General features: G+C 36.8%; 1 protein-coding gene across 6 annotated transcripts; it reads left to right on the top strand.

The window, feature by feature from the left end:
• LOC109824500 lies at window positions 1,933-15,524 on the top strand. 6 transcript variants are annotated; one of them, XR_002242658.1, is made up of 4 exons: window positions 1,933-2,032; window positions 6,603-6,679; window positions 14,877-14,996; window positions 15,193-15,524. XR_002242658.1 is itself a non-coding variant. In XM_020391110.1 (3 exons), exons 1-3 carry the CDS (start codon window positions 3,132-3,134, stop codon window positions 14,879-14,881), a joined length of 336 nt encoding a protein of 111 aa, XP_020246699.1. In that variant the 5' UTR covers window positions 2,940-3,131; the 3' UTR covers window positions 14,882-15,524. The 6 variants fall into 6 exon arrangements, 2 of the variants coding, with proteins under 2 accessions (XP_020246699.1, XP_020246698.1); XR_002242659.1 differs by lacking the exons at window positions 14,877-14,996; window positions 15,193-15,524 and adding exons at window positions 11,030-11,441; window positions 11,535-12,373; XR_002242660.1 differs by lacking the exons at window positions 14,877-14,996; window positions 15,193-15,524 and adding exons at window positions 11,030-11,441; window positions 11,519-12,373.

The raw sequence follows: 18,127 nt of genomic DNA, 5'->3' as shown, positions 1-18,127 counted from the left end.
TACATCAATCGTATTTTGCAGAGATTCAACATGGGTGACGCCAAACCAGTGAGCACACCCTTGGCCAGCCATTTTCATCTATCGAAGGATCAGTCTCATCAGTCAGAAGAAGAAAAAGAGAGTATGGCTAAGGTCCCTTACGCCTCAGCTATCGGAAGTTTAATGTACGCAATGGTCTGTACGAGACCAGACATTGGCCATGCAGTGAGAGTGGTCAGTCGGTTTATGTCAAATTTAGGAAAAGCTTATTGAGAAGCGGTCAAGTAGATTCTGAGGTATCTATGAGGCACCACACAGAAGTGTTTGGACTTTGGTAAGGGAGAGGTGGAAGTGCAATGGTACGTAGATGCAGACTTTAGAGGTGAAGTCGATCACCGAAGAAACACCACCGACTATGTATTCACCGTTGGAACTACAGCTGTTAGTTGGATGTCATAAATACAGAAGATTGTCACTCTGTCCACTACAGAAGCTGAGTATGTTTCAGTGACTGAAGCCAATAAAGAGATGATATGACTTCAGAGTTTATTAACTGAGTTGGGATTCAAACAGGAGAGGAATGTCTTGCACAACGATAGTCAGAGTGCGATTCACTTGGCTAAGAATTCCGCATTTTATTCTAGAACGAAACATAATGGGCTTCAGTACCACTTCATCAGATCCATGTTGGAAGATGATGTGTTGAAACTGGAGAAGATTCCAGGAAGTAAGAATCCAGCAGATATGTTAACAAAGGCGGTGACCATTCAGAAACTGGAGTTGTGCGCAACTTCAGTTGACCTTCATGCATAAGTGATGAGGGCGGAGCCACACATGAGGAGGTGTTTAATGAGATAGTCTGCTGACGGTGGTTTGGTCTCAAAGTGGGAGATTGTTGGAATTGGGGGTGAATCCCAAACCTTGATTCAGGCGAGCGGGGCTGCAAGTGAGGCGAGCTCGAGATCAGCGGCTTCAGGCGAATTCGAGCGGCTTCAGGCGAGGTCGAGTTGGCGAACTCCAGACGGGCTCGCGACTTGCAGGCGAGCTTGAGAAAGCGAGCTTGGATGTTCGCGGCCCGCAGGCGAAGTCGTGCGTAGCATTGCGTGGCGACAGCCTGTCGCCAACCAGGGGGTTTTCCTTATAAAAGGGAACCCAAAAACCCTAGCCACAGTAGGTCGCTCCCCTCTCTCTCGCTCTTCTCCTTCTCGTGTTCATCCAGAGGCGACGCTTCTGTTCTCTTTTTCTCTCTCTCTCTCTTCAGCTCTCAATAGTGATTTGAGGGGAGAATTTAAGAGGAAATTAAAGAGAGAATTAAGAGGGAGTATTAAATAGAAGAGAGAATTAAATAGGGAATTGTTCGTTGTAGCTACAGTAACAATTATTGTATTTATTGAGAGATCTCAAATTTAAGATCTGCTTTTGCATTGTAATTTCTTGTTGATTAATAAGAAATTAATTGTGTGGCTCCCAAGAACATAGGCAATTGCCGAACCTTATTAAAATTTAGTTTATTTTCTCTATTCCGTGTTTCTGGTTTCGGCGAAAATTCCCCCACAAAGTACTCGCCTTCAACTTTTCTATAAGAACGAAGAGCTAAAAATAATTAGTTAGCAGGACAAATTTTCAAAACCATCCACTTTTAAAATTTATTTATAAAAAACGACCCATTTCAATCTTTATTTTAAAAACCAACCCAGTTGGTTAAAACTAGGTCGGTTTTAAAAAAAAAAATTTTCCAAACTTCACGGGAGTTGAACTCCCGTGAAGTTTTGTTATGAGAAAAAACTTCACGGGAGTTCAACTCCCGTGAAGTTTGGAATTTTTTTTTTTAAAAAACAGACCCAGTTTCATCCAACTAGGTCTATTTTTGAAATTAAGGTTGAAAGGAGTCTTTTTTTGCGAATAAATTTCAAAACCGGATGGTTTTGAAAATTTGTCCTTAGTTAGCAGGCATCTCGGCCGTTTATTCAGTGGGCTCCACATAATCATAGATCGCCAATTCCAGCCAATATCATTCAGTCATTTCTTCAGGCAACTGGTCTACAAAGTTCAGGTACGTAGCGAATTCTTCTACTAATTTTGCCATTTCTTCTTCTTTTCTCAAGGAACCTCTTTGTTTGAAATCAAATTTAGGTTCATGATCTCTGTGGGTTTTGTTTAATTAGGTCATCCGGAAATTTTCTTTTCTATTAGGGATTTTCCCGAAAATTCTCTTTGCTTGAATTGTGCTTAATCGTGTTCTTGTATCTTAAAGTTGAATTTAGACAAATATGATTATCGTTTGAAAGCAAAGTAATGCTCTCATTTTTTTTTAACTCTCGCCTTTCTGAAATCGTTGTTCATGTGCCTGTCACTTAATTTAGCCAGTGCCTAGCAAACATAAAAGGTGTAAAAAAGCATAGGTAACATGAAACTATTTTTTATGACGACTTTAGTTTATAAATGTTTTTATGACGCAAGGGGATTTTTTTGTCATGCTTTATATTCAGTAAAATGACCTCACTTATTTCGAGCTTGTTATGTACTGTTACAAATCGAATGGCATAGTTCCTATGACAAGAAACTATTTTTTTTTTTTGAAAAATTAAGGATAACAAGTTTACATTTTGCTCAACGACTTATAAAGTGTTAATTTTATCAACTAGCTAGTTCTAGGGAAACACTAGAGAAAGAAACATTTACGTGGTTCATACGTTAGCTGAGCGCACAAGCTTGTAACCCACACATAGGTAACAAGCTTGTGCGACCCAAGGTTTTAAATGTCGGCCGACATGTCTGACATGTTGGCCGACATATCGGTTTGAGGGCTTGACCGACACGACATGGACGTTTTCAACTCGTATGTCGGTTTTCAAGGTCAAATCGAAAATATCAGGGTCATATCGGGCATATCGACCTATTTTTTAGCTTTGAAAAATCGGTCGATATGCTACTTTTTTTAAAGATCTGTTTTTTGTTATCGGGTTTGGGTTTTGTGATACATACCCAAACTCGTTTGACCCGTTCTCATGTTTAAGGGTTTCTTATGAACCCGATAAAAAGAATGTATGAACCCAAATCCATATATTATTTACTTTTTTATATGTTTAGTCTATAGAATTTATAAATTATGCTTATATTGAATTTATAAATGCTTAGATTACATTTAGGACATGATATTATACATATGCGTACTACCCGATATGGCAATTCGATATTTAGTCAATGTCCCCCGATATATCCCTGATTTTTGCTATTCGACATGGATTTCAGCCATCCGACATGAACCCGACATCCGACATTTAAAACCTTGGTGCTACCAATCTCAGCAGTATTCGAATTGTATGATTTTGTACAAATGTATCAATGTAACTCCTAGTCAAGTCAGTGTGGAACTAAAAAAGCCTCATAAAGCCATTACAAACAAGTGAGTCTTTTCCCCGTCTTTCTTTTCATGTGAATTTCTCTTCTGAGAATCAGTCCAGAAAATGAAGTTAGAGAATTATTATTGACCGAATGAGTTCTATGTTTCTCATCCTTGTGCGTTCGTCAACATCTACAATAGATATAGATCTAATTGGCTTCATATAAAATAATTTTGTTACTGACATGGGAATTTTTCTAAATTTTCTTTTGTAATGATGCTGTTAGCCTATGTTGAACTTAATAGATACAAGTTCCTTATGATAAAGCTCCTTTTCTGTATGTTTATAATCACTAGACTAACCTCATTTTTTAGCTTATTATATACTGTTCTAAAGTGACTAGTGTAAATTTTGGTGAAAAGACTGGTTGTCTAAAATTAAGCTATAACGATGACAAACTTTACCTTTTACTCAAGGATTCAAGAGCTAAGGCATGACCATGAGCTATGACTAGGAAACACTAGAACAACAAATTTTAACGTGGTTCAAAGATCATCATTAGTTGATTATATGATATGATATAAATGTGTTAACATACTTTCTAGTTTAGCCACATGGGACTAAAATTTTGTCGACTTCCTATTGAATTTTTTTTTATGGCCAAGATGAATATTTTCTTTTGATTTTTTTAATTTCCTTCTCAGAGGTAAATGTTTATGAAGTATGAATATAATACATACATGTTTCCTTATGAAAAAAGCTCCTTTAATAAGTACATGTTTCCTTATGACAAAGACTCCTTTATTTATTCTTCTCTATACTCACAAAAAAGGCTTTAGTAGTTTTGAGCTTATTGTTACTTCCATAAATAGATTGACATGATTCTTAATGGGACGAAGCATTTTCTAAAATTAGTGTAGGATTTTTTTTTAACTTTTATAGGATTGAAGTGCAAAAAGATGACCGTTTGAGCTAGTCCTAGGGACACCCTAGAATGAGAAATCTTAACGTGGTATAAGGTTAGCTGAGTGCACGAGCTGTGCACTCCACCCATTCTAGTGAAAAATCCCATTCGATCATCTTATAGCCCCTGCACAGGTAACAAGCTCACGCAACCAAGCTCGGCATTAGTTGATGTTACAGTTTGGTATAAATGCACAAATATACCTTCTAGGTTAGTCGATGTGGGACTAAAAAACCTAAACAAACAAGCAGATAATGCACTTTACTTCGTCACTTTCCTTCAATGTACGAATTTCAGTTACTAAACTTAAAATAGTTCCAAATAAAGAAGTTAGTGCGGGAATCATTAATGACCATATGAATTCTAATGTTTATCGTCAATATAGTGTCTTCATCATCACCATTTGTGAACAATATATAAGTTTACTTTTTTTTTTCCTGTCAAATAATTTTCTTGCGATCAATGTGAAATCATTTTCTTGTTTTAGGTAGAAATGTATGTTTGAATTGTAGATTGGACATTTATCCAATTAGTCTACCAATGCTTGAAGGAAATTTATTAATAATGCGTTGCATTTTTCTTGAAGTTTTACCTTTAATAATACCATAGTAGTGAATGATGCTTTGGAGGGGAAGATAAATTTGGAGGAAGAAGAAGAGAACCAAAAGGGTAAAGTGCAGGGAAGTCAGCTATCATAATCAATCAATCGATGAACAATATCACAACTGTCAATGAATTTCATTTATCAAGTAACTTAATGTTCTTATTATAATACCCTTTTCTGTAGAGGTCCTAAGGGTTTAGACTCAAACATGACTTTATTTTTAAATAAAGATAAAAAAATCTCAAATCCTCTCAAATTAAAGTCTGGTTTATTATAACCTCTAATTAAAGATAAATATGAAGAAAAAGACCAAAATAAAATGAATCGCTCACAAAAGGAGCAAACGAAGAGAAACAACAAGAAACATGGAAAAAAAAACTAGATGAAAGATAACCACTGATCATTGGCCATGCTGTAATGTAGCAATTTGGACATGCCCTCTTGATTTCAGAATTTCTTTGATTTTTCTTCACGTGGTTCCTTAATTACTCAGTATACGATTCCAAACCAAACCCATTCTTTTCCTATATGTGATGGAAGGATTTTGCAATCTGTAGTTAACAATAAATTTGAAGTTACGTACCTTCTATCTGTGCATAAATGTATCTCCATATATTTATTCCTAAATTATATGACATTGCACTTTTCATATTACTATGTCTATTGTTTTATGCTCCCTGAAAATGACATGAATTTTATGGATTGTAATGCTCATTATGACAGTTGTACAGGAAATGAGGATGTCTGGGTCCATTGTAGCATTTATACATAATATATCTTGTATATTCAGGATTTCCATATATTTCCCTTAGTTACTCCAATTAGCACTTTGAATTGCTTCTACATTTTCCCCCCTTTCATAAATGTTATTGGAAAGATTCTGTTTCTATATCTAGTATGTAATCCCCAATAGATGGTTGTGTATATTAATCTTTATGTTATACCATGTATCTCATTGTGGCATCACTGACCTATCGAAGTCATTGATTTGAAGATTGTAGTAATGATGATGGTCAAGGAACGGATTCTATGCATGCTGGGTCCAATTAAGACAGAATGTGCTTGTGGTATTTTGGGGTATACTTGTAGTATTTTGGGGGTACACATGTAATATTTTGGGGGTATATTTGTAGCATTTTGGGGATACTCGCAACATTTTGGATATGGATCTTATTCTAACTTTTGAGAGCACAAATGTAACCCTTGTATGCTCAAGGGCACTAGTAACTGAAAATCAACTTTGATCTCATATATATGATATTTACATATATGTTGTTTGTTTACAAGAGGCAATTTGTTATTTGTACAATTTGACCGATTTTCTCTAAATTGTCTTCACTTTCTCTTCCTCTTTTATATATTATTATCTTCAATTCTTCAAAAGCTCACTATGGTCCAGTTTATTGATTCATCACCTGTCAAGTTAGTTCCTCACTCGTAATCTACATGCTAAAAGAAATATAGCAAATGTGTGTGTGTGTGTACATACATATATATCTAGATGCTAAAAGAAATATAGAAAATGTTTTTTTTGGGTATATATATGTTACAAATTTGCCGTGTCTCGTACCCGTGCTTCATAACTTGAGGGTATGACTCATTTTAACCCCTTTCTGGGTAGTGGGGTTAACTTAACCCTTTGTGTGTGCTCGCTTTTTTTAGCATTTGGCAAATTAAGAGGGTTAACTCACTTTATTCCCTTTTTTTGCAGGTTAAGAAGGGCTTTATACTTTCGTGCTTACTTATCGGATCGGTTTAGTATTGGGTTTTGTTCATCATTGCTATTAAGTAAGACATCTGAATATTTTTCTCATCATTGCTATTAAGTAAGACATCTGAATCTTTTTCTTTCTTTAGGAATTTTCTCAAATAGATTTTATGCTTAATGGTAATCATATGAAGCAGATAACACTTGGATCTGATTTTAATCTAGTATCTTACATACTAAATTTCAGTTCAAATTTTAGAACCAGGAGTGCATAGTTATTGTCTTTATTACAAAGCAGATAAATGCTCAGTTTAGACGTCTTTTCCATTTTGATTTCAATTTATGCAATACTTAGTTCTCACAAGTGCACCCATCTTTTAACTCTCTCCTTTCTAAGACTGCTGATCATGTTGTTGTCACACAATTTAGCAAGCACTTGGCAACCATAAAGTATAAAATCTCAATTATCATGCAACTTACCAGGTGAATTTGAACTTATCTTTTCAATGCAAATTGCTCAAGGAATATGGTTCTTCATCTTCTCATAGATGAATTTATGATCTTGTTAACCTATAGTGACTTCAGTTTATACATGTTTTACTTTGACAAATGCTTGTTTGTATTCGCTAAAACGAGGTTGCTTTTGTCGAGCTTATTATACCTTATTATAAATTGATGACATAGTTCTTATGGAAAGAATATTTTTCAAAAAAGAAAAAAAGGAAAAAAAGGTTTTGGTTGAGAGCTTACATTTTTTTCTAGGACTTGAATAATTATGACATCAAAACACTTGAAGAAATTATTGAAATTGTATGGTTTGATATAAATACATTAAATAGCTCCAAGTTTAGCCAATGTGGGACTAAGAGCCTCAAAATTCCACAAGTAAATATTCCATCTTTTTCATCATAAGTTCCCTTTTATGTCAATTTGTTCCCTAAAAGTCAGTCTAGAAAACGAAGTTAGTGAATCAACGATCAACAAATAAGTTCTTTGTTTCCCATCCATGTTTAGCATCATCATCTACAATGACTATAGACTTAATTGGCTTCATATCAAATTTTGTTATGGAAGATATGAATTTTTTCCTTTAGCTTTCCTTCTCTCATTACAGATGCGAATATATATATCAGGCTGTTAACCTGTAGTGAATTTAGTTGATAAAAGTTACCTGATGATAAAAGATCCTTTTATGTGTGCTTTATAATGACTAGAATGACCTCACTAATTTCAAGCTTATTATGTGATGTTACAAATAGAATAGCATGAATTTTGGTGAAAACACCAATTTCCTAAAATCAAGCTGTAAAAGTAACGAACTTTACCTTTTACACAAGGATTAAAATGGTTACCTGAACTCATCCTTGGGAAACACTACAACAAGAACTTATTATGTTGTTCAAAGGTTAGTTTAGCACACAAGCTGTACACTACTTTCTCTAGTGAAAATACTCCATCGAGTCAACTTGTCGATCCCACATTGGTAACAAGCTTGCTTAGACTGCACATTTATTGATTATACAATATGTGATATAGTGCATGAATATGCGTTATAATTTAGCCGATGTTAGACTAAAAAGCCTCAAAATGCCATTATAAACAGGCAAATTTTGCAAATTGAACAAATTTTTGAAATAAACCTATTTTATTTTTTTATTTAAAAAATCGACCCAGTGCCTTTTTATTTATCAAAACCGACCCATTTCGGGCCACGTCAGTAGCGTGGCCGCGAAATGGATCGGTTTTTTTTAATTGGCGCCGCTAAATAGTCGGGGTTGGCAACCCCAACTATTTAGTTATGTCGGGGTTGCTAACCCCGACTATTTAGCACAGGTACAAGCTAAAGCAGTCGGGTTTTCTAACCCCGACTAATTTAGGGCCCTATCTAATTGGGTCGAATTTTTTAATTAAAACATTGATCGGGGTTGGAAACCCCGACCATTTCAAAAACCCATTACGAAATGGTCGGGGTTCCCAAACCCGACCATATGGCAGAGAGTCTGGCCCAGTCGCAGCTGATGAAAACGGCTAAGGACAATAGTCGTGGTTTTGAACCCCGACTATTTGTCAACTTGGCCTGCCGTCTATATAAAGGTCACCGCTTCATCTCTCTTATTCCCACTCGTTTCCAGCCGCTGCTCTCTCTCATTTCCGTCGTTCTCCCATACTCCGTTTGAGCCACCAATTGGGGATTTCAACATAATTTTTCGTCGGAATTTCATCTTAGAAGATCTATCAGGTAATTTCTCTAGATTTTCTCCTATTTTAACATGTAGAGAATATAGGTTTTTTTCTCAATAACGAATTTCTAGGGTTTGAACTCTATTTGTAGTGGTTTAATTAGACTATTTATTCTTGTTATAGTTAAAATTAAACATTTGGGGCATAAAATACTCAATTTTAGGGTTTAGGATTTGGGGGTCAATTTTAGGGTTTTGGATTTTGGGGTTTACGGTTATAATTGGGGTTTAGGGTTGTAATTGGGGTTTAGGGTTGTAATTGATAATATTTTTTAAATTTATTGTATTTAAATGATATAATTTTGTTTTGTATAGGTTAAACAATATGATTTTTTTTGTTTGCTCTTATGGTGGAACGATTAATTATGGAATGAATAATATGTCAATGTACGTCGGAGGGGTGACAATACTGTTAATGATATCAGAATCATATAGTTACCTTGTCTTGGTAAATGAATTGCATCGAGTTACGACAATTGACCCACTAGAGTATTGACTAAAAATAATATGCAATTGGCCGATAACTTATGATAGAACGTTCGCAGTTGAGATCTCAAACGATCATTCGATGAGTATTTTGTTTAATTTGAGCAAGTCACAACCAATGGTAGAATTGTTTATTGAAACGGTACGACATAGTACGGGCCAAATATTCAACCCTCCAGAAGAATTCTCACGCATGTTAGATTTGGGAGCTGAGTCTGAAGGCTTTCTTTCTTCTTCGAGTGAAATGCAGCGGACTCAATTTTAATATCACAGTGATGCACCTTCATATGAAGAGGATGAAAGAAGCGACGCCTCTGATAGTGAAGATGGAGATAATGCACCAATCGACGGCATGCAATTTGTGGGTGAAGATGATGAAGAGAATCCGGATTGGCCAGATAAAGCTTATGTTAATAATGAATATGTTGAGTACGAAGAACCATCCTCCGACTAGTTTGAGAATGATGAGTGGGTTCGTTCTTCCACAGTACATGATATACGCATTGGCGAAAGTTCATCCAATAGAGGAGATGATGAGGAGGTCCCTTTCAGAGTTGGTGAATTATTTAAGACTAAAGACCAATTGGTTGATGCTATTCGTGATTACTCAATCAAAAAGTTGGTCAAATTCAAGCAAATTAAAAGCAATCGCACAAGTTATGAGACAAACTGTTTTATGAATACACAAAGGTAAGGTCGGACAGAGGGGAATGAATTTGATTATGCATGTCCTTGGAAGTTATGTGTATTTGTCGGAAAGAAACATAATGGGTATTTTAGGATTACAAAATACTGCGGTGTTCACACATGTAATAATCCAATGTTCGAGAGAGATCATAGTGGTGCCTCCGCCTGCGCGAAGGAGAGTCGACGATTACATTATAGGATGGAGGCCCGAGACAAACACATTCTACCTGCGCCAAGGAGAGTCGACGATTATATTACAGGATGTTGGGGTTTTGCTTGGACTCAGAGTGGATAGCGATGTTGTCACAGGTAGCAACGACTTCGACTAGCTAGGGAAGTGTGAAGCATTGCTGGGTTAAGTTCCTCACATGAGAGGTGGAAGGATCAAACTTGAATGGTTGAGAAACAATTACATGAATGTTCCGATCGATGCGACCGAGGAGATCGTCAAGATGTATGCCCGTGCATACATACTTCACATGATAGGTACTATTATTTTCCCGCATTCCACGAAGGATTCGGTGCATGTGAGGTGGTTGCCACTCCTGGAGGATCTTGTGGATTGTGGGGGATTGTCATGGGGGAGTGTCGTGTTAGCGTATCTGTATAAGGAGATGACCAAAGTGGCTCTTGTTCAAAACAAAAACTTCAAGGGTTGTCTCACTCTGCTACATATATGGTCTTGGGAGAGATTACATTTGGGTTGCCCAGATTTGAGAGAGACACGTGCTCTCGATGGCCATATTCCGTTAGGCTGCAGGTATTACTAAGTTATTTTGAAAAATATATGATTACATGTAATTTTATATATTTATTTCAATTAAGACTAACTTATTGTATATAAATTAGATGAAATGTATTCAGATCTTAGCATACCTCACCAAAGGGCCATGAAAACTTCTATAGGAATGAGCTCGATCAAATGGAGGACAAACAAGTATTAAATCATAATATCTAAAAAATTTCAATCATTACATTATTTATTACTAAAATCTGCTTTATTTTATCTTTTTATAGGTCAAGTGGATGCTATATGAACTAGTTTTAGAGTCACTACCAGATATATGCAGAGAAGAGCCGAATGTATGGCGTGCTCGTGTCCCGATCATATGTTTTGAGATTGTCGAGATGCACGTGTCCGACCGTGTGCTCCGATAATTTGGGCTACAACAACATATCCCGAACCCTGTGGAGATAATAGAGAGAAATCTCAGAAAAGGTGCACATCGTCAAGATTAGAAACATATTCACAGTGCTTACATCGGGAGGTGGGATTATAGGGAAGAACAGTTGGTGATGGAGAGGGCCGACACATCTGACCTAGGTGTGTATTTGCGATAGTATTGGGGGATTACTCGCCGGTGGATATTTCAGGAGAACAAAGTCCCTTAAGGAGTTTATACCAAGAGGCCCAGTTGAGAGAGAATTGGTAAGTGTATAAGTAAAATATACAGTTATCTTGTGAGTTTTATTTTATTATCATCCAAATCATAATAGCTTTCTTAGGGTTTTTATCTTATAGGTACAAGAGCTCGAAGAACTTTCTACTATGGCACATGATACAATCCGAACGACTACCGAGCCAGGGCCGAGGAACACGTTCATTCACATGATCAAAAGATTCGGTCCGCTCTGCAGAGGACGCATAATGCAAGACGTGATGGATGTGAGGAGCGATCAATTGATTACGGTCGTCGACTGTTCCGAGGACACACGGGGGCAGGCTCAAGCGGTGCACATGATGAAGCTGGCGGCTCACAGCAAGCCCAAGCCGGATGTTCACAGTCGGTTCGAGTCGATGAGGATGTCATGCACTCCCAACTTCACACACAACCGGACAAGGAACTCATCCAAGCTCACGTCGAAGGTGAACGTGTCAGGGGGAGGGGGAGAGGGAGAGGAAAGGGAGTTGTATCCGATTGAAACATAATATTATGTATCTGATTGAGTATTGATAGGATGTTTGCGTTTGAAACTAAATATTATGTATTCGATTGAGTATGGATTTTCAGTTGAGATATTTGATAGGATGTTTGCGTTTGAAACTAAATATTATGTGAATTGCATGGTATGTATCCGATTGATTATGGATTTTCAGTTGAGGTTATTAATTGGTATGTGTATTATTGTTATTGTGATTGCATTGTGGATTGATATGTAACAGCAGGAGTTTGAATTTCCAGCTGAAAATGAGTCTGCCAAATGGTCGGGGTTGGGAACCCCGACCATTTTGTGCACGCACACAAAACGATCGGGGTTCCCAAACCCGACCATTTTGTCGTAGGGTAATTCTCCTCTGCTAAATGGTCGGGGTTTTCAACCCCGATCGTATTCAGCTCCATTCGACGATTGGGCCAGAGCTCTCTGCCAAATGGTCGGGTTTGGGGACCCCGACGAATTAGACAGGGCACTAAACTAGTGGGGGTTGGCAACCCCGACTAATTTAGCTTGTGCATAACTAAATAGTCGGGGTGCCCACCCCCGACTATTTAGCGGCGCCAATTAAAAAAAAACCGACCCATTTCGCGGCCACGCTGCTGACGTGGCCCGAAATGGGTTGGTTTTGATAAATAAAAAGGCACTGGGTCGATTTTTTTAATAAAAAAATAAAATAGGTTTATTTTGAAAATTTGTTCTTTGCAAATTTGTTATCTCTCTCATTAGTTATGTATAGGATTGGATTTCTCCTCTCAACACCAGATTAGTAATTCTAATTTCATAGGAGAACCACCGACGGTAGAATCAGTTATATGTTTCTAATCCGTAAGGAATTTTCATTATCATATACAATGGATATGGAACCAATTTGCTTCCTATGGAATGATTGTGTTTTAACAAAATGAGATTTTTCTTTGATTTTCTTTCTTTCTCATATGGAAATGTCTATGAATATAATAGATACATGTTTCCTTGTGACAAAGGAAGCTTCACTAATTTTGAGCTTACTATGTACTTCTATAGAGTGAATGGTGGATCCTTAAGGAGAAGGATGAGTTTCTCAAATTAAGCTACACAAAACAAACTTTTAACTTTTCCGCAAGGAATGAAGTACAAAGAAGATGACCGTCTGAGCTAGTCCTATGGAAACGCTAGAGTGAGAAATCTTAACGTGGTTTGAGGTTAGCTGAGTGCAAGAGCTATCCGTTCCACTCATTCTAGTGAAAAAAAATCTCATTCAATCATCTTGTAGACACTGCATAGGTGACAAGCTCGCAAGACCAAGTTAGGCATTAGTCGATTTTGCAGTATGATGTAAATGCATGAATATACCTTCTAGTTTAGTCGACAAGGGACTAAAAAGCCTAAACAAACAAGCGAATCATGCAAAGTTTTTATACAACAATACAATATATTGTTTTTCTTTAAGTTTCTTTCTTTCATTCACAAAGGTGATGTATATGATGATGTTAGCCTATAGTGAATTTAGTGGATATAAATTTGCTGATGGTACCCCACTCTCTGTTATGTATTATAATCACTAGAATGACCCCACTAAATTTGACCTTATTATGTGCTGTGACAAAGTGACTGACATGAATTTTGGTGAAAAGACCGATTTCCTAACATTAATCGGTAAAGGTAACAAACTTTCCCTTTACAAAACCTGATCATCTGAGCTAGTCCTTGGGAAACACTAAACAAGAAATTGTAGTGTGGTTCAAGCGTTAATTGAGCATGCACTCTGTACTACACTTGTTCTAGTGGAAACACTCCATGGAATCAACTTGCAGCTCCAGCATGGAAAGCAAGCTTGCTGAAAGTCCATATTAGTTGATTGTACAATATGATGCAATACACGAACATGCCTTTTAGTTTAGCCAATGTTAGACTAAAAAGACTTGAAAGGCATTATGAACAAGTAGATATTGTATTTTCCTTTCATCAATGACAGAGCCAGGAATTTATCACAGTGGTGTATTGAGGGACCTTTGGGGTTTTTTGAAAAAATGCCAGCGATGGATCAAGACCAAAACCCCTATCTATCTACAACTCGTGACCCTATCTCTGTCTCTCTCTCTCCAAAAAACGCCCCCAACCCCTCCTCCATCAAGCCGACGGTGAGTCACTCGAGCTCCCCTAAGTCCGCCAACTCTGACGACTTCATCAACTCCGTCGTACTTCGCCAACTTCCCCCTCGATCTCCGTACTTAGCCGACTTCACCAACTTCGATGACTTCACCAACTCCGCCGTACTTCGTCGATCGTCGTACTTCGTCGACTTCACCAACCCCCAACTTCGTCGACTACCCCCTTCTCCGTCGACTTCCCCCTCCTCCGCTGACTTCCCCTAACTTATCCGACGCCGACTACCCCAACTCCACCGACCACGACCGATCTCCCTCGAGCTCGTTCTCGAGATCTCCCAACTCAGGTAACGATCAAGCCCCAAAATTCTCTGTCATTTTTTCAGTATGTGTATAGTTTATTTGTTGGAGGTTTTTATTTTTATGTGTTTAATTTTAATGGGTGTCTTTTAGTTTTTTTGATCGTGAGTTAGTTTGAGATTGAGATTTGGGCTAGGGTTTGTTGAATTGGATATTGTGCTTGTTTTTGGTCTGCAAAAAATCAATGATATTGAGATTTCTTTTTGATCTGGAAATTGGGTTGTCTGTTATCGTAGCCTGAAAAAAATTAATATGATTAAGTGTTAGTTTTTGATCTGGATGCCTAATATGTGTTTAAAGCAATATTGGAAGGAACAATTAGAAGAACTGACCTTACTATTGAATGTCAAAATGAGATTTACTATGACATTATATATTGTAAGTGCGATCAGAAAAGAACTAGGTTATAATGTCCAAAAATTAAGTCTTTTTTTCCTCATATTATTTTCTGTTTTATATTGCCTCCATTTTTTTTATAGGTTAATTACAATTTTTAGTGTGAAATGGAAAACTTGGATACTGAAGCTAATGAAGTAAACTTGGACGATGATGATTTGATATACTCCTCAAGTATCAGATGAGTTGAGGCAAAAAAAGGGGTAAGAATTTGACACAATAGATGATAGATGATGTTATGACATTCTACAATGCTTATGCTAAAGCAGCTAGGTTTAGTGTAAGGTCTTAGACTACTCAGAAAGAGCCGAAAAGTGGTGAAATAAGAAGGAAGGAGTATGTTTGTTTTAGGTTAATAGTGATGATTTGTGCCTTCTTAACTGCATGGAAATGTTTTAGGCTCTTCATTTTAATCTCATGATTGAAGAAAGCTTGAGGAGCACATCCACAACATTTCTACAGGGAGTTGTTGGCTTTCTTGATTCGTAGATGAAGATTAAGTGAGTGAGGAAATTGTGCCTTCTACGTGCGTTTGTTACGTTGTTATGTACTCAATGATGTTTCGAAGCTGATGTTTGTTTGTAAGGTGGGTTGATTTGTATAACTGAAGCTGATTGTAATTGATTTGGGAATTCGGAGCTGATGTTATGTTGTTAGGGCAGTCTAATTGGAGTTAATTTGTATAACTAATGTTGATTTCGAAGCTGATGTTATGTTATGTTATGTTGTTAGGGCAGTCTGATTGGAGTTGATTTGTATAACTGAAGTTGATTTGTATAAATGAAGTTGATTTCGAAGCTGATGTTATGTTGTTATGTTTGTTTGATTCAGGTTTTATTCAGGTTTTGATTGTAGCTGAACGTGAACATGATTTTGTAAACTGTTATGTTTGATTCAGGTTTTGATTAGAAGCTGATGTTTGTAAACATTGGCATTGCATATTAAATCATGTGTCTTTATGCTGAATATTGACATTGCATATTCGGTTCAAGAAATTAACACAAACAGGTACAAAAGCACAGGTTATTGTATCTTGATTTCTTGAGATCCATCCTCATTCCTTCAATCATATCCTTGAATGGCTGAAATATCAAGAAATTACAAACGCTAACAAGCACGGTCTCTTCTAATAATCATCAGGATCAAAGAAATAAATTTGAACGAAAATAAGGTTTCTGTACTTCAATACCATACTCAGATTCTTGTATCATATATAACCATTTACTGATTTGTAAAAAACTTCACATCAATGTAGAGAAGGGGATTTGAATCAGACTTCAAGCAGCAAGCTTATATAGCTTAGATAACCAAAAAGCATTTGAAAAAGGTTAGATAACTGAATTTGCCAAATTTCTCCAAACACGACAACCTGTCATCAATAAAACAACACAAAGCTCATGCAAACCGCAAAACCTTTCAATAACAAAGCAAGACAAAGATCACAAAATCACGCACAACAGCAAATGTAAGGAACAATACAAGAACAACAGCCACAATTACACAACAACAAAGGACTTATTTCACTAATATTTAGAAAAGATCACAAAGATTACAGTGCCATAACTTCAGCCAGTAAAAGCAACCTCAACAGACTCAGACACTAAACATCACCGACGCCAAACTGGATACAAGACTCGACAACAACAGACAATACGAGCCCCAGCTAAAACACCAGAGAAACCAAAAATGAAAAGATAACATCACATGTTTTTTGTAATGTAGAAACCAACAAATACCGCAATGATACATACGAGAAACACTACTATTGTAAACAATGAACCTAATACAAAAGCATTGATGAAGAAACTAGCCGTTGCCCCAAGTTTTTCATTGTCCTCATCCAGATTATGCCTAACTGAATATCTTTGTTCTTGAGCATAAATAGATGTCTGGACATGCCTTGAGCTGGATGCTGAATCACGAGCGAGTGTGTGCTTCTCCCATTCAATCAAAACCTCTTCGTACATTGCATACCCTTTGTAGAAGGTATTTGGGAATTTATCTATCTGAGATTTGCATTCCTCCCAATTATAAAAAATACCACATCGTCGACCTCTCTTCGCAACATAAAAACTCTTTCTTATCATGGATAACCTGAAAATATTTGTATACATGACTTGCATTGTGAAAATAAAAAAAAAATGAAAAGAAACAGAGGATAACACTAAACTGGGAGTTGCTTTCTTATTCTGTTATGCTTTCTAGTGAAGAGTAAATTGTATTGTGAGCATGTTGATATTATCTTAGCTAACAATGAAGTCCTTTGCTTGCAGTTTTGCAATGCATCAACATAGACAACATGATGGGTAACAAGAGAAGAAAGGTGATTCGTCACCTACAACTACCATGTATGTATGTGCATGAACCCTTTTTGTATTTGCCAAATATATATTTAATTAAAATGATAAATGCAATAAGCCCCATCACAGTAATCATGTCCCAACTCCAAGTCATGGACACATGAAACTGGAGGAGTATAATCTTTTTACGATAGAGTGTTGAGATTTTTTCTAGTTGACTAGGTGAGTACTCCAGAACTACATTCTTTTGGACTTCATTGATATGTATGAAATGTTGTTGGTGAGATTGCTCTAAAAGATTCTTTCTGATTAAGGAGAATAAATTTTCTACAAACCAAAAATAGGATGAAAAATATTTGCCTACTTTTGCACTCTTGGACTAACTATCAGTGATTCTTTAGTTTTCGTAGTTTTAGGGGGTTGTATGCAATGTGAGTAAACAGTCAAGAACAGTTTTCACAAAAAGTGAAACGAAGTTTCAGAACACTATCAGTTTCTAGTGTGTAACTTATGACCTTGTGATGAACACTGGCAAATACGTAACTATATACATTGTTATATACAACATGAACAATGAAGTGGATTTTTTTAAAATCAAATAAGCATAAATTGTTCTTTCCATTTTGCAGATTCCTCATGTATAAAAGCATGGAAAATAATTTCATATTTTTAATCTGGACCCTGAAAACTTATTTGAGTGCAGGATGTAAGCAAAACAAAAAGAAAAATCAAGGTCTGTTGTCACTCACTGAATCCATGAAATTTGCAAAAAAATTAATAGACTACAAAAACCACATGCAATTCTACAAAGGGGGTGACTTCTGCAAAAGCTTCAGTGTATATATATCAGAAAATCAGAAAAGCTCGTGAGGAAGAACGCACCTTCGTTGGTGATTCCAGTTTTTTTGGGGCCTGATGGAGATCGAGAGCTCGAGGGGGTGAGTCGCGGGGTTCGGCGGCGGTGTCGTGGCGGTCGTGGCTGTTCGGTCTAAGACGCGGTGGTCGTGGTTGGTCGAGAGAGGGGGGAGAAATTA

The sequence above is a fragment of the Asparagus officinalis genome, chromosome 9 (assembly GCF_001876935.1).
Source record: "Asparagus officinalis chromosome 9, Aspof.V1, whole genome shotgun sequence".
Classification (NCBI taxonomy): Eukaryota; Viridiplantae; Streptophyta; class Magnoliopsida; order Asparagales; family Asparagaceae; genus Asparagus; species Asparagus officinalis.
This window is presented reverse-complemented; position numbering and strand designations above follow the sequence as displayed.

Excerpts from the sequence above, each read along its gene's own strand:
- LOC109824500 (XM_020391109.1), top strand. The coding sequence starts at position 3,132 with ATGATATTATACATATGCGTACTACCCGATATGGCAATTCGATATTTA. Across the intron at positions 3,386-6,602 it reads CATAAAGCCATTACAAACAA|GTTAAGAAGGGCTTTATACT; the intron begins GTGAGTCTTTTC and ends CTTTTTTTGCAG. Across the intron at positions 6,680-11,029 it reads TTGTTCATCATTGCTATTAA|GTCAAGTGGATGCTATATGA; the intron begins GTAAGACATCTG and ends ATCTTTTTATAG.